Source organism: Struthio camelus, chromosome 15 (assembly GCF_040807025.1).
Source record: "Struthio camelus isolate bStrCam1 chromosome 15, bStrCam1.hap1, whole genome shotgun sequence".
NCBI lineage: Eukaryota > Metazoa > Chordata > Aves > Struthioniformes > Struthionidae > Struthio > Struthio camelus.
Window position 1 is genome coordinate 2,955,660 of NC_090956.1, and position 12,872 is coordinate 2,968,531.

The 12,872-nt window shown below is 43.9% G+C and overlaps 1 protein-coding gene across 9 annotated transcripts; it reads right to left on the bottom strand.

Annotated features, from left to right (window-relative positions):
- Positions 1–1,453: 1,453 nt before the first annotated feature.
- On the bottom strand, positions 1,454–11,324 carry C1QTNF8 (C1q and TNF related 8). Of its 9 annotated transcripts, none has more exons than XM_009670332.2 (5): positions 10,679–11,323; positions 7,604–7,711; positions 4,978–5,321; positions 4,205–4,449; positions 1,454–3,196 (listed from the first exon to the last, which is right to left on the bottom strand). In XM_009670332.2, exons 4-5 carry the CDS (start codon positions 4,428–4,430, stop codon positions 2,649–2,651), a joined length of 774 nt encoding a protein of 257 aa, XP_009668627.1. In that variant the 5' UTR covers positions 4,431–4,449; positions 4,978–5,321; positions 7,604–7,711; positions 10,679–11,323; the 3' UTR covers positions 1,454–2,648. The 9 variants fall into 9 exon arrangements, with proteins under 9 accessions (XP_009668627.1, XP_009668626.1, XP_009668624.1 ...); XM_009670331.2 differs by having other exon boundaries at positions 7,604–7,794; XM_009670329.2 differs by having other exon boundaries at positions 4,978–5,131; positions 7,604–7,819.
- Between the last annotated feature and the right edge of the window lie 1,548 nt (positions 11,325–12,872).

Sequence of the window (12,872 nt, forward strand, 5' to 3'; positions counted from 1 at the left end):
TTGGTTTCTGATGTTGTGAAGTGAGAATTCTAGTTCTTTAATATAAATAGCTAACTATTAACATGCATAAAGCAGCAACCACTTTTATTTGTTTGAAAGGTTATTCTGCACCTGAAACCAATGTGGCTCCAGTGATTTACTGCCTTATCACACTGACATATCAGTCAAGAGCATTTTGAATGTATGCTATCACTTAGGTAATCAGAGTGTTTCTAATTGCGTGTTATGGAGGTGTTAGGAAGGTATACATATGTATATATAGATGTGTATATATGGATTTTTCCTTGCTTCCTGGTAGCAAGTAACTTTTCCGTAATCAGTGCAGGTTGAACATAAACACACTCTGTGGTTTTTTCCAGTGCTGGATTAAGCACTGTCAATAACTCCAGCTGGGTATGACATTTTAAGAGGGCTAGATCATTTTTTTTTTCTTTTTAATCATAGGCAATGCAGCAAGCTACAGAGAGGGTGAGACGAAGCTGCGGTGAAACCACTCAATATGTGCAGAATGTTAGACAGCCCCGTGGTGGTTTCAGCCTCACTGAATGATCTCTGCTCTGCCACAGGCATCTCAACGCAGCCCATGTGCCCCTCTGCCAGCAGTACCCTAAACCCTGCTGTACTGCAAAGGATGACTTTCTGCAGCTGAAAAATCTAGGCCTGGGTGGAGAGAGAGTCGGAAGTAGAAACAAAAGCAAGAAAGCTTTTAAGCTTTCTGCAGTGGTGGTTAACAGCTAGGGGAAAACGATCTGCAAATGCCATCACTGAGTCCAGTGCAGTGGGAATGTTTCTGCTTGTGTGTGTTTGCTCAGGGCTGGCATCTCCCTGTTAGTGCTTTCAGTGCTAAGTGGCATGCTGCAAATAAGCACTGCAGCCATCAGGGCTTTTACCACCACCCTAATGGAAACTGCTGATTAGGAAACATTTTTTAAGGAGGGAGAAAAAGGAAATGCTGTGCAATGGTCTGACCTCAGCTGCTGGGATATCTGACAGCAGGTCAGGAGAGAATCTGGATAAAATGTCTTTGCTGCCTCTGGGGAGCATTTTTTTTTTTTTAAAGCTGTGAGTTTCTCACTTTCCCTTCACAGGGCTGCTGCAGCCTGTGATGGAAGCAGGGATGACATGATGTTTCAAGGCCCATGGACCCACTTTCACGATGCATTTACTTTGCAGACAGGTTAGTTAAAAGTTCCTCTCTTCTCTAAGGCTGTGAGAACTTTAAAAGGTTTGGTATCTGTCATTAACTTCTCTCCCTCCGCATCCTGATACCAGATGATGGCTGTTTACTGGCCTGCAAGGAGAGGAACTGAAGGTGTCACTCTAGTTTCTGGAGTCCTTTGGCATTAAAGTAACTAAAATTGCCACCCTAGATGACTGTGTGGAACTGGATGTTCAGTCTACTGCTTTTAGTCTTGTACTGTGAAAAGCATATGGAAATAAGATAAAGCCAGTGTACTCGAAGCAGTATCTTTATTTTAGCTACTTTTCTAAACAGCTGTGGATAGAGGAGGTACAGCAGTGAAGCAATTTGCATAGCAAGACCTTTTGCTCTGTCCTTCACACAAATGTTTCACAACGCAAACAAGAGACTGGGGGAATGGGGAAGAAATGAATGCTGATAACAAGGCTTCTTGCTGCTGCATGTACCTTTCCACTGTTACATTAGTAAATTTTACAAAAAATAAAAATCAGCTCGCAATAAAATATTTTTTCTTCCTGATTTTCTTCTCCAGTTTCTAGAAATGAGGGTGCTATAAGATAGTAGCTTTCAGACATGCTGATGTCCTTAAATTCCCACTCGGCAATGAGCACTCATAAATCAGATCCTACAGTAGGCCCCACAGTTTCCATTGAAATGGAAAATACAGGTTTCCACCCATGCTGGATGTTCTTGTGAAAGAAGCATTGTTAAGAATAAAGCAGTCTAGCAAAGTTATTGCATGCGGCAACACCTGTGCTTGAAACTATGTGCCTCTGAAAAAGCTTTGCCAGATCAGTATGTTGTTACTTATTCTCATATTGTGTTCTCAGAACATGAAATGGAACAAAAACATAATTTAGAGTAAATGTACTGTGCAAAATATTCTTCTTAACAGTGCTGTATTCTTGCCCTCCCTGAGTGGAGCAAAGTTGGTGTAAGCGATGGCAGTGTGGACATTCTATTAGCAGTTACTGCACGTTGCAAAGATACCTTAGTAATGTTGTAGGAGTAATTACATTCCTTAACTAGCACCCAGATAACTGGTATCTGAAGGTGGTCCTTAGATCTAATTAAAATGTCGTCTTTAAAGCAGAGCAAAGAGGTTACTTTTTTTGCTACTGACTTGGCAGACTGTTCAGCCAGAGATGTTACTGGGAGTCTATACAGGGCTGTAGACTGGGGCCTTCTGTGTACTTCATCTGCAGGGGCACATAACAGCTAAAGCCTCCTCTGTGCTCGCACAATTTCAATCACCTCGATACACCACCCCCTCCATCCACACAGGAACCTTCTTCTTGGCCTATACAGACAACCCCATCCGCAGGCCAAGACCCTGCCAGCCATAATCTTTCCAAGTGGAGCTAGACATGTGCACTTCTAAGAGAGAAAACAGTAATGCATCTGACAAAACCCCTACCAAAGCTTGGAGCCTAAAGCTGAAGAACGGCTACTCTACAGCTGGCTTGATTAGATGGCCATTGAAGATGATGTAAACATCAGACTCCTCGCTATAGATGGCGTTTTCTCGCTCTCGCTTGAACATCCGCACCCAGACCTCCTCCCCTTCCTGCAGGTCCAGCATCAGGCTCTGGCTTTGCATGATGCTCCGATCACTGGGCTGGGCATAGAGGATGGCCATCTCTTTCTCGTTCTTCATCAGGTGCAGATAGGTCTCCTTGAAGTTCCAGGTGTGAACGTTGAGGCTGAAGTAGTAGACTCCTGGCACATAGCAAAAGAACTTCCCCGAGAACATGTTGAAGTGCTTGTAGAGGTTCACGAACTCTGTGTCAAAAATGACGTGCTGGAAGTAGTCTGAGCTATGAAGGGGTTTTCTCCGACCCACTGAAAAAGCAGCATAGAGCTGCTTACAGGAATGGCCTTGTGGGCCAGGCTGGCCTTTCTGGCCCTTTCGTCCATTAAAGCCACGAAGGCCTCTCTCTCCTTCCTTTCCCACTGCTCCAGGGTACCCCTTTTCTCCCATTTCACCCTTCTCACCTGTAAGCGTAAAGGGAAATGTTGTCAAACACAAGCATGTGAAGCCCTAGCTGTGGACACATCCAGCTGGACACAACCAGCAAAGTGCCTGCTAAAATACTGTTTCAACAACACAGATATCTAGACGCATCAGTCAGACAGCAACACCCTTCTAAATCTCAGTCTCTCTCTCACTGAATGGCTGGTCATTACATGAACAAGCCGCTTCTGACTAGTTTCCAAGTGTGGGCAATTCTAAGTATACCGACAAGCTCGTAGTTAATGAGGCTTTTAACAGTGACTCCATTCTGGGATTAATCTACAAAGTTTAGGTCCATGTCCCTGGGGACAGGAAAACAATGCCAATGCAAAGGTGAGTAACAGCAGAATGGAACAAAAAGGAAAAAAATGCCAGGTGAAATCGTGGCTCCACTGAGTTCCTGTCGGTGATCAAAATAATTCCAATAGTGAAACCCCACTGCCTGGCCAGATTCTTTACGTGTATCCCGTTAGATGCACAGCCCCTTTGTGCGGAAGGGCAAGACAAATTACAGATTTGGCTGAGGTCTGGTTTGGACCTGGGCGGCTCTTTGGTTTGCCTGATCTGCGCATCCCTGCTCACAGAACACCCTGTGATGTGCCTTATGTGCTTAATTTTTCTCTGAGCTCTGCCTTAATGAAACAAAAATGTAACATGGAAAACATGAGTTAGAGACTGTCCTCATTCTTTATATCTTATTCTACTGTTTAGTAATTCTGAGATAACATTTGCAGCCGGTTTCTAGTGAGGTCTAACCTAAGCTTCCAGTGAGGCAGTTTCACACTGCCTTTTCCTGATGAATTAGAGCTTTTTGCCATCTCTTCTCACCTGCACACATTTATAGCCTGTGTCATGTCACCCCTTGACCTTTTTTCTGGTAAATAATATAAAATGGGTTTCTCAGCATGGGGAAGGAGCACATCTTGCAGAACAAGTGTGAACGTTTAAGACAGAAAAAGGACGTTACCACAGCAGTCAGCTTTACCCACCTTTGAGGATGGTGATATCTATTGTGGGCTGGACTTTGGGAAGCGAATAGGCAGGGTCATTGCTCATCCTCGTGTACCGTGAGGAGGCGATGGGGACAGGCTGTTCCGAAGGCCGGCAGCACCGCACGCACGACAGGCGCCGAGGCTCCCGTCTCGGCAGTCCCTCTTCCAGCAAGGCACCAACATTTGCAGTGGACACCAAGATTACAAGAAATAGAGCACTCATCTTCCTTCAGCTAAGCCAGCTGGACCAGGCAAAGGAATAGAAATGATTAACATGGTGATTCAAATCAGAACAACTGATGGGCCATCTGTTAATGTTACTGCAAGGTGCACCTCTTCTGATTAATTATTAGCTTATCTTGTAGTGGCAAGAGACTCCTGGCAGCAGTGGTGCCCTGCTGGGTGCTGTTTACAAGCAACAGAAAAGGCAATCCCTGTCTTGCATTACTTACAATTGAAGTATCTGTCAAAAGACCACAGGTATACGCAAAAGAAAAGACTGCTGAGATCAGAAGCTAAGGCTGAGATGCTTAAAGAAATCTGTAGCAAGCTCTGGTCAAGGTACACATACCACCTTGCTGTTGCAAAAGGCAGTGGGCAAAATACAGAGTGTTACTGTTAGCTACCATTTGTTGTATCACCATCCTAAAAAACCAACATCCGATGGAGGAAATGAAACTTGATTTAGATAAGGATCAAACCAAACTCTCCGATTTTTCAGAGGAATAAGCTGAAGACAAACTAAACTAAAATAAAACAGAAGAATTTACCTCTTTGAATAGTTTCTCTGTCTTTCACTGGTAACTGCTTTCCAAGGTGACCTAGCCAAGTAGTTCGTGGCCATATCCATTTGCTGTTTCTAGGAGAATTTCTGTGTACACTTCCTATTTGTATTTTCCAATGTGCAGTGGGAAAGCCAAATAGCTACAACAAACACAGACTGAGCTGGGATTTGCTCTGCACAAACACCAGTTCTTGAGTTCTACTATTACATTTTCAACTGTTACTGGCAAGCTCCAAAGACCCTGACCAGTGCATGGAATGAACAGACAGAAAATATTTCAGGTGGTGAACAGGAGGAGAGTTTTCCGCTAGCTCCTCATCAGCCTCCTTCCTGGAATGGGAACAGAGATGGTGATAAGAGAAGGCATCCTCATACCATGTATAATTAGTGTTGTTCTAGTGGCTGCAGTGGTGTTTTATACAAGATAGATTTTGGAATTATGCCTTTTTGGACCTTATCCAAAGTCTAATTAGTTAGATGGGGGTCTTGTTAACTTCAGGCTGGGAACAGGCTTTTATAGCTCCTCTCATACTAGCTTTAATTCCTGGGATAGGCGAGGAAGATAGTGGCTAGATGTCCTAGGCGTCAGAAATAACATCACGCACACAAAAGAACCCTTCTGTGTTTTGGACCGCTGTGAATGAGGCAAGGGATGGAGGGTTTCCTAGAATGAAGCTTTACAAAAGCTTCACTGGGCAGAAAATGGACTAGTCAAGAGAACATGAACAAAAGTATCAATAGGGGCAAGGTGTTTGCATTATACCAGCATTCCTGGGAGATGTTTTCTTCTAGTTCTTACCTGCCCCAAAAGAGCTGTCATTCACACTTTTTATTACTTGGTGTAATCTAACTCCCTGGAAAACTGATGAATACTTATTAGCAGCAATATAATAGTTTTCCTTCTGACAGTGGTTGAATGTTCTTTCATCAAATCTGTCGTAACTTGAAATGATCTTTCTATTCATAATTGCACCTCATTCTAGGTAAAAGTCTGAGAAGGGATTAATACTCCTTTTATATCAGTGTTCAGGGCCTGAATTCTTATTTTCATTAAGTCCTTTTTAATTTTCATTCCATTTTTTAAGCCATCTTTGTGCTGCCAAATAGGAACAGAAGTGCTATGTAAGTCTAAATGGCTAAAGGCCCTAACTAAGCAACCCGTATGTGACCAAAATAGAAGGCTTGCACTGCAGAGAGCATTTGGGTTCCACAAACTCTTTTTAGGGTCTATTCTGAAGCAGACTGAGTTTTTGCATTTGCATAATGTCTAAAGAAGATCACATGTTCCCTAGAAGTTCCAGCCAATTGGAATCAACATGGTCCATGGGATTAGAAAGTAGTTAGTCCCTCTCAGGAGCGTGGATAGTCAATAACCTGGGGATGAAGTATAGGGCATCTGATTACATTATCAGCACACTAAAACCTGAAGACATAATTGCTCATAATACCTTCATGAAAGAAAAAGAGCATTCATTAAGAAGGGTATTCATAAAGGGTGGAAGGGAAAGGATTCATAAATATGAAGAAATTACCTCTATGTTTTATAGGCCATTATTCTCCTTAAGATGAATGATTTTGCTGTTTTTAGAAGTCATACACCAAGTGACTTCAGGAAAAAAAGTCCTAGGTAAAAATCAGTGCTCAGGTTGCGCACATTTTATATTTCTATAATCTGAGCACCCATTGAAGAAATCGTGGCTACTTGCATGATTCATGAAGAGTAATAACTCAAGTTACTGGCTAGAAATTACATTTGGAAAAAATGAGGCCAACCAGGCAAAAACTCTATCAGTTCAGAACATCCTAGAACTGATTCTCCTTCCTCCTTCCCCATTTTCCGTCATGCTTTTACATTCCATAACAGTGTAATCTTCCAGAAATAGTCAGACTTGTGCATGTAGGGCCAATCTAAGCCCTTGTTTCTGTGCATGTATCAGCCATTATCCTCCCTGCTGAAGTTGGAGGAGTAGCCTAATGAAGTAGCAGAAATATGTATTTGGTTGCAACATCTGTGGTTAGGTGAAAGCCTAATGATAGATGCCAATAAACAGAATTTTAGATTTATGGTCTGCTCGTAGCAGTTAAAAGAGGACAGGAGAAGCTATACAATAAAAAAAAAAGTGGAAAGAGAAAGAAGTCATGGCTATAGGAAAATAAAAATGAATTCAACAATACAGGATTAGATTTGAAAGACATAGTATAAAACCAGAGATTAGATGAGGCAAAAACCTCAGAACAAACGAATCAAAACGTGTAAAAGCAAAAAGAACAAACCCAGGTTTGCAAGGAAGTCATTTCAATCTGGAGAAAAATGATTGGAGCTGAATTTCAGAGGAGAAGCAAAAATAACCCTCATGGTGGCAGGGAAATCAAATGTGACACCTCAAAAAAGAGAGGTAAAAGATAGGAAGATGGAATTAAAAATGTAAGATCTGTGAGATAAAGCTAGGGATCATTTTCAGCCATTTGCGTTTTTTCCTTAGAGATAATTATTGTGACCTTATTGTGTCATGTGTGGCAGTGATGGATCTGACTTCAGCTGAGCAGGTTTATCTTCTCCAGAAGACAGAGAACGACAGACTTGGATTCAGTCTAATATGGGCATGACTCACCGGAGAGTACAGATCTGGGAGGCTGTCTCTTCTGAACATCGCTTAGATTCCTGCACCGGAGGGACATCCATCCTCTTTCACACACCAATCTGACATGCTCGTTAGTGCCTAAAATGATGCATTAGTACCGCACTGAATGCCCTGAGACTGCAAAGCTGAGTACGTTCCTGCTTGGTCATCCTTCATGATACCTTGCAAGTGACAGACACGAACATCCTGAAAGCAACCGATCAAAACTGGAAGTATAAATCATTCTCTTTGCTTTCCATACCAGGAGCCTGCAAATCACAGCCTGGTTCATCTCAGAACTCTTGTTTTTCCTGTCAGGAAGAAAAACCCAGAGATGACAAGCACACAGACATCTTAATGGAATGGCTGGGAGGAAAACTGGTCTCCTGTCTTCAGAAACTTTGGAGTCCGTAAATGTTTCACCTGAGGACCAGAAGATAATCTTAGCCCTCTCTCTCAGTTTTTTTTTTCCCCCCCATGCAGCTTCTTTGACTCTTTTCTAGCTTGGATTCATTTTGAAATACTTGATAAACAATTGATGAGTTTGAAATGTTTCAGCTGAAAAGCTTGCTGCAATATGTAAAAAAGAGGAAATTTTGACGTTTCTGAACCTTTTGTGAAATGTTTGCGAAGCAGGAAGTTCGCTAGAAGGCTGAGTGTCTGGCTGCACAGTGTTACAAGAGAGCACTCTAGGTCTCTGAACTTTCCCAGGCATCAGGCGTTCAGGTCCTGCCCTTTAGGTTTGGGCCTAGCTCTCATGTCAAACACTGATTTTCAGAAATAAGATATGGAAAGGCATAGGGAGCTGTTATCTGCCCTTTGAGGAGCTCCCACCTACCAGAAACTTCTTGTCAACTGGAGATTTTGCTGCTAATTCCTTTATGCTTGCTATCTGACAGCAAAGCAGACTTGTCTGTGAGCTCTGACATGGATGCATCCTCACCATTAAAATGGGCCATCAGATTTTCACTAAAAAGCTTTTTGATGCTGTTTCTCAGCCAATTTGGTTACAATAGACAATTCTAAGGTGAACTGTTTGTGTTCCAATAACAAGCCTCCCCACTTCAAAACCATGAAATGTAGCACAGCCCACAGCCTCTGGAAGCAGAATCAGGACAAAAAACAACAACAAAATGTAAATTTAATCTGATATCAAGGAAGTAGAAATTCTGCCTGTGCTAACTGGGTATATCTGCCTTTAACAATATTTTGGCAAACAAAATGAAAATTTATGAACCATGAAATGAGATGTCCAAACCTGATGAAAAGGCAATTAATTTCAATGGGTTTTGGCTCAGGGTGAATATGACGATGATGGCTGATGGTTGTTTGTCTTCATTGTAAAATTAGAATACACGTTACTGAAGGAGGACTATTTAAACATCATAAAAACTTCCTGTGACTCAAGCTGCCTCTAGCCAAGGTTTAAAAAGACTGTTTGATTCTTCTGTGCCTTTTCTTTTCCTCTGCATTTCTGAGTAGAAAGACAATGTTAAAATATTAACAAAAGGGCAGTGCTCAGGTATTTCTGCCAGCCCTAAAGCAGGAAGAAAAAGTCTAATGAAAATGTCTAACTTCTTGCACCCAATTCAAGCATTCCCATCGTTCAGACCCTTTTGTATGTGTGCGCCCTTCTTCCTAAACTGAACTAGCGATACAAACCCTTTAATGCCTCCTGCACTGGCTGGGCCCAGGCGTAAATACTAGACGATGCTATTGCACTAAGGACATTGTTGTATCATTACTACCAAGTTCAGTCCAAGCCAGAACGTAGGACTGAACAGTATATTTTTGCTCTACACTGACCTTGGAAGTACCCTGCCTTAAACATAATCCAACAAGCTTTTTATTTACACATTTTTTGCCTGCTATTAACAACCTGCATCCAAAGTTCTAATTTTCCAGCAACACCTGGCATTCCCAGTGTCCATGCCAGCAAAAAAAGCTAAGTTCCTTCCATGCAGGGTTTTTGAGACACTGCTAGGGAAGTGCAGAAGCCATTAGTTCCAGTTCAACGTGTTAAATGAAGTGATTCTTTCTTCCTGTGTGCAGCTTCTTATTCAAATATATTTTCTTGACATTATTACAGCTAGAGAGAGCACCTTGATTGGTATCTTCTCTCTCTCTCTTTTTTTTTTTTTTTGATAGTTCATGATTGAGTTTAATCTTAAAGTTCAAAGTAGGAAGTTTATGTATGAGGTGTATTTACTCAAGCAGAGCTTTTTAATGACCCCACGCACTTGAATTTTAACACTATCATATAAAACAACAAATGTGGGCAATAGAAATGATAAGAAATCCCAGAATATCTGCAAAAGTAGCTTAATTGTTCTGCAAACAAAGGAAACTGGCTCCTTTCCTGTGTCTCTGCATCCGTCAGCTGCAAAGCGAGCCAGCCAGGAGGCCTGACCAAGAGGTTTTCCCTATAGTTAGCAACATAGGGTCGGCAACGCTAACCCTAACCCTTGGCCCAACCCTAATCTTGGCCAAACCATGACAGGTATGTCTGCGCTGCCTTACAGGCATAACTAGTCACCTTGAGCACTGCGAGCAGCTGAGCCCCTATGGGGTTCGTAGGTCTTGTCCTCTCGCACATTAAAGGCGCATATCTACCTTAACCTACTCCACCAGGCCTGCATTTTCACTGGGTACGGTGTCAGTACGGCCTTTCCTCACAGGGATGCTCTGAGACTAAATCCCACAAATAACTGTGCTGAGCTCACACACTGCAATATTGAGGGTTCAGGAGGCAGAAACTCTTTCTGGATCCCTGAACTACTCTTTAATTTTCTGCTAACCTTCTGCTAACCTTCTGCTTTCTGTTATTCCTAGGACTTCAGTCATAGATTGTTTTACTGAATATCTTTGCTTTAAATTCACTGCACACAGGACAACATCAGCCACTGCCCATTTTAATTAGTGAAAAATCTTGACTAACAGCCCAAGAGTGCAGTTAAGACTAAAACCCTTCTTGTACGGTGGAGATGGAAAACACATGGATGGGTCAGCCTCAAACCTCAGCATCATTCCAAAGATGGAAAATATTCCAATTCTGCTTTTTTTTACCTTTTGTCTTCTTGCAAGTCCTGACCTCCTCAATGCTCCAGACCGCCTTGCATCTTCAGCAGCAGGAAACGAAAGATCGTTAGAGCTGGTTTTGTCTGAACACTGGACTTCCTCTTGGAGGCGGTTTGTATGGGATTTTTTTATACCCCAGGAGAATCTAAAATTTCTTCTTGAACAATTTATTGTTGAAATGCCACGAAACACGGAAATAGCCTGTATGTTTTCCAAGGCAGAGCCTGAGCAGCTCAGCAGTTTCATCCGACCGCAGTGTCTCGTGGCAGATCCTGGGGCAGCTCCTCTCCGACGCGATGCCTCAACCAGAGCCACAGCCGAGATCCTCAGCGCAAACCAGGTTTAAGGAGCATGTTTGCAGCCATGAGGGCTTGCAGATAGGAGTATTTGGATCCCAAAAAGCAACGTGGTCTAAAAATTTCCACTGCCCGCAGTCGTTTGCAGATGACCTCTGTTAACGCCCTCTTGACCGCAGTGTTTATACAACATGCTGGAGCTGATCAGAAGAGGCGCTGGAAGCACTGCTGGGAAAGCTGAGGCGGTGCAAGGCCCACAGCTCACGAGCCAGACGGTGCACAAATGTGCCCTGGGCAGGCATGGAGGCAAACCTGGGATCTGGCCATGGAGAGGCGCAGGAATATTGATCTGCATCTGCAGTTTGTTAGGGACTAGGTGAACATTTTCACCAGCCACGGGTCAGTGAGTTTATTGCTCTATTTCTCATTCCCTGGGGGTTTTTTTTGTTTTTTTTTGTTTTATTTTTAATTTTCTGGTGCTGTTTTAACATAAGCCTCTTTCCAATGTGGGTAAATTGCCTTAATCCCTTTGTCCAGTGAAGAGCAGCACTTGCTTTTACACCCCTGTGAAAGAATCTTCACTTCCACCAGTGCGTGGCCCTCGAGCAGCAGCAGTTGATGGTCACTGTACGTTCACATCAGCCTTATCTTCCCATGCACATCCTGCCCACTGGGAGAGGTGAAGCCCCTGAGCAAACTGCCCCTCCTATTACCTGCCCATACCTAAAACTCATGAATCGTATGGATTTTATGTAGGACCTACAAGCACTACATGGGAAAACTGGGCATGCAGGTATGGAAGTGGTTATGTGCTTGCGGGCACTTAAATCCTCCTATGCTGCCGCATTTCCTGGCCTGTGATAGGGGCCGTTAGCACCCTTATCTCAGCACAAACATGGAGCAAAAGGAAGTTTGCCAGTTCCTAAACAAATAACTCTCACTCTCCTATCCTCCTTTCCCCGCCTGTACCTCCGGCGCCACGAGCATGTCTGCAGCGTCCTGGAAATGGCCCTGCTCTAGGCGAGGCGGGTCCTTGAAAACGGTCCCATTTTCACAGCAAGCCCAGACAGTGATTCAGCCCTGCCTCGTGGAGGCACAAGACAAGTTACAGTTAAGTCATTTGCAGGGCAACTTCTCAGATGAAGTAAGTTGGCCCGGACCCAACAGTCCTTTGCTCTTCTCAGCGGAAACATCGTTTTCCCGTGACTTGCCATCATTGACTCAGGCGCACTGGGGACTCGGATTTCTACGTGCCTACATAGAGCAGGGAGAGGTTTCCCCTCGGGGGTGAAAATGCTTTGCTGCCTCAGGTCTGCGGGAGCTGCCCCAGTCCCTGGTCCCCGGCCCTGTTGGGGGGCTCCGTGCTGCGGGGCCATGCCAGCGCCCATCCGCGCTGGCCGACGGCTCCAGCAGGCTCTGCTGGCACCGCAGCACATTCCTGCTCACCGCTCAGGAAAAAGTAGCACATTTCAAACAACTGCAGCTCTCCAGGGAGGCAGGAGAAGCACAGGCCCTTGAAAGTTTCCACGTCTGCAGAGGGCTCCAGGAAACAGCTCGATCCTTTCCGTCTGGGCTCGCGCCGGGCTGAGAAAGCCGCGACAGCAGAGGAAGCAGCAGACAAATAGGAGCCGCGTGTCCTGACCCTGCAGGACGGGGCACCACGACCGTCCCACTGCTCAACTGCAGCAAAAAGCAAAATCAGATTATAAAGAAGCATTCGCTCTGCAATGCAAAGGGTGATTAATGAAACGAAGAGTGTTAGTAGGAACAAATTAAAGCCAGGTCAGCAATAACCTGGCCTTGCACTTATCTTGCCTGCTGCAGAAGCAGAAAAAGGGAGAAAAAGTCTCACAGGCAGAGACCACCTTTTTATGATTCACCCAAGC

Bases quoted from the DNA above. Each gene is read 5' to 3' on its own strand.
- C1QTNF8 (XM_009670333.2), bottom strand. From the start codon at position 4,430: ATGAGTGCTCTATTTCTTGTAATCTTGGTGTCCACTGCAAATGTTGGT. The intron at 3,197-4,204 runs GTGGGTAAAGCT...TTACGCTTACAG, and splicing joins AGATATCACCATCCTCAAAG to GTGAGAAGGGTGAAATGGGA.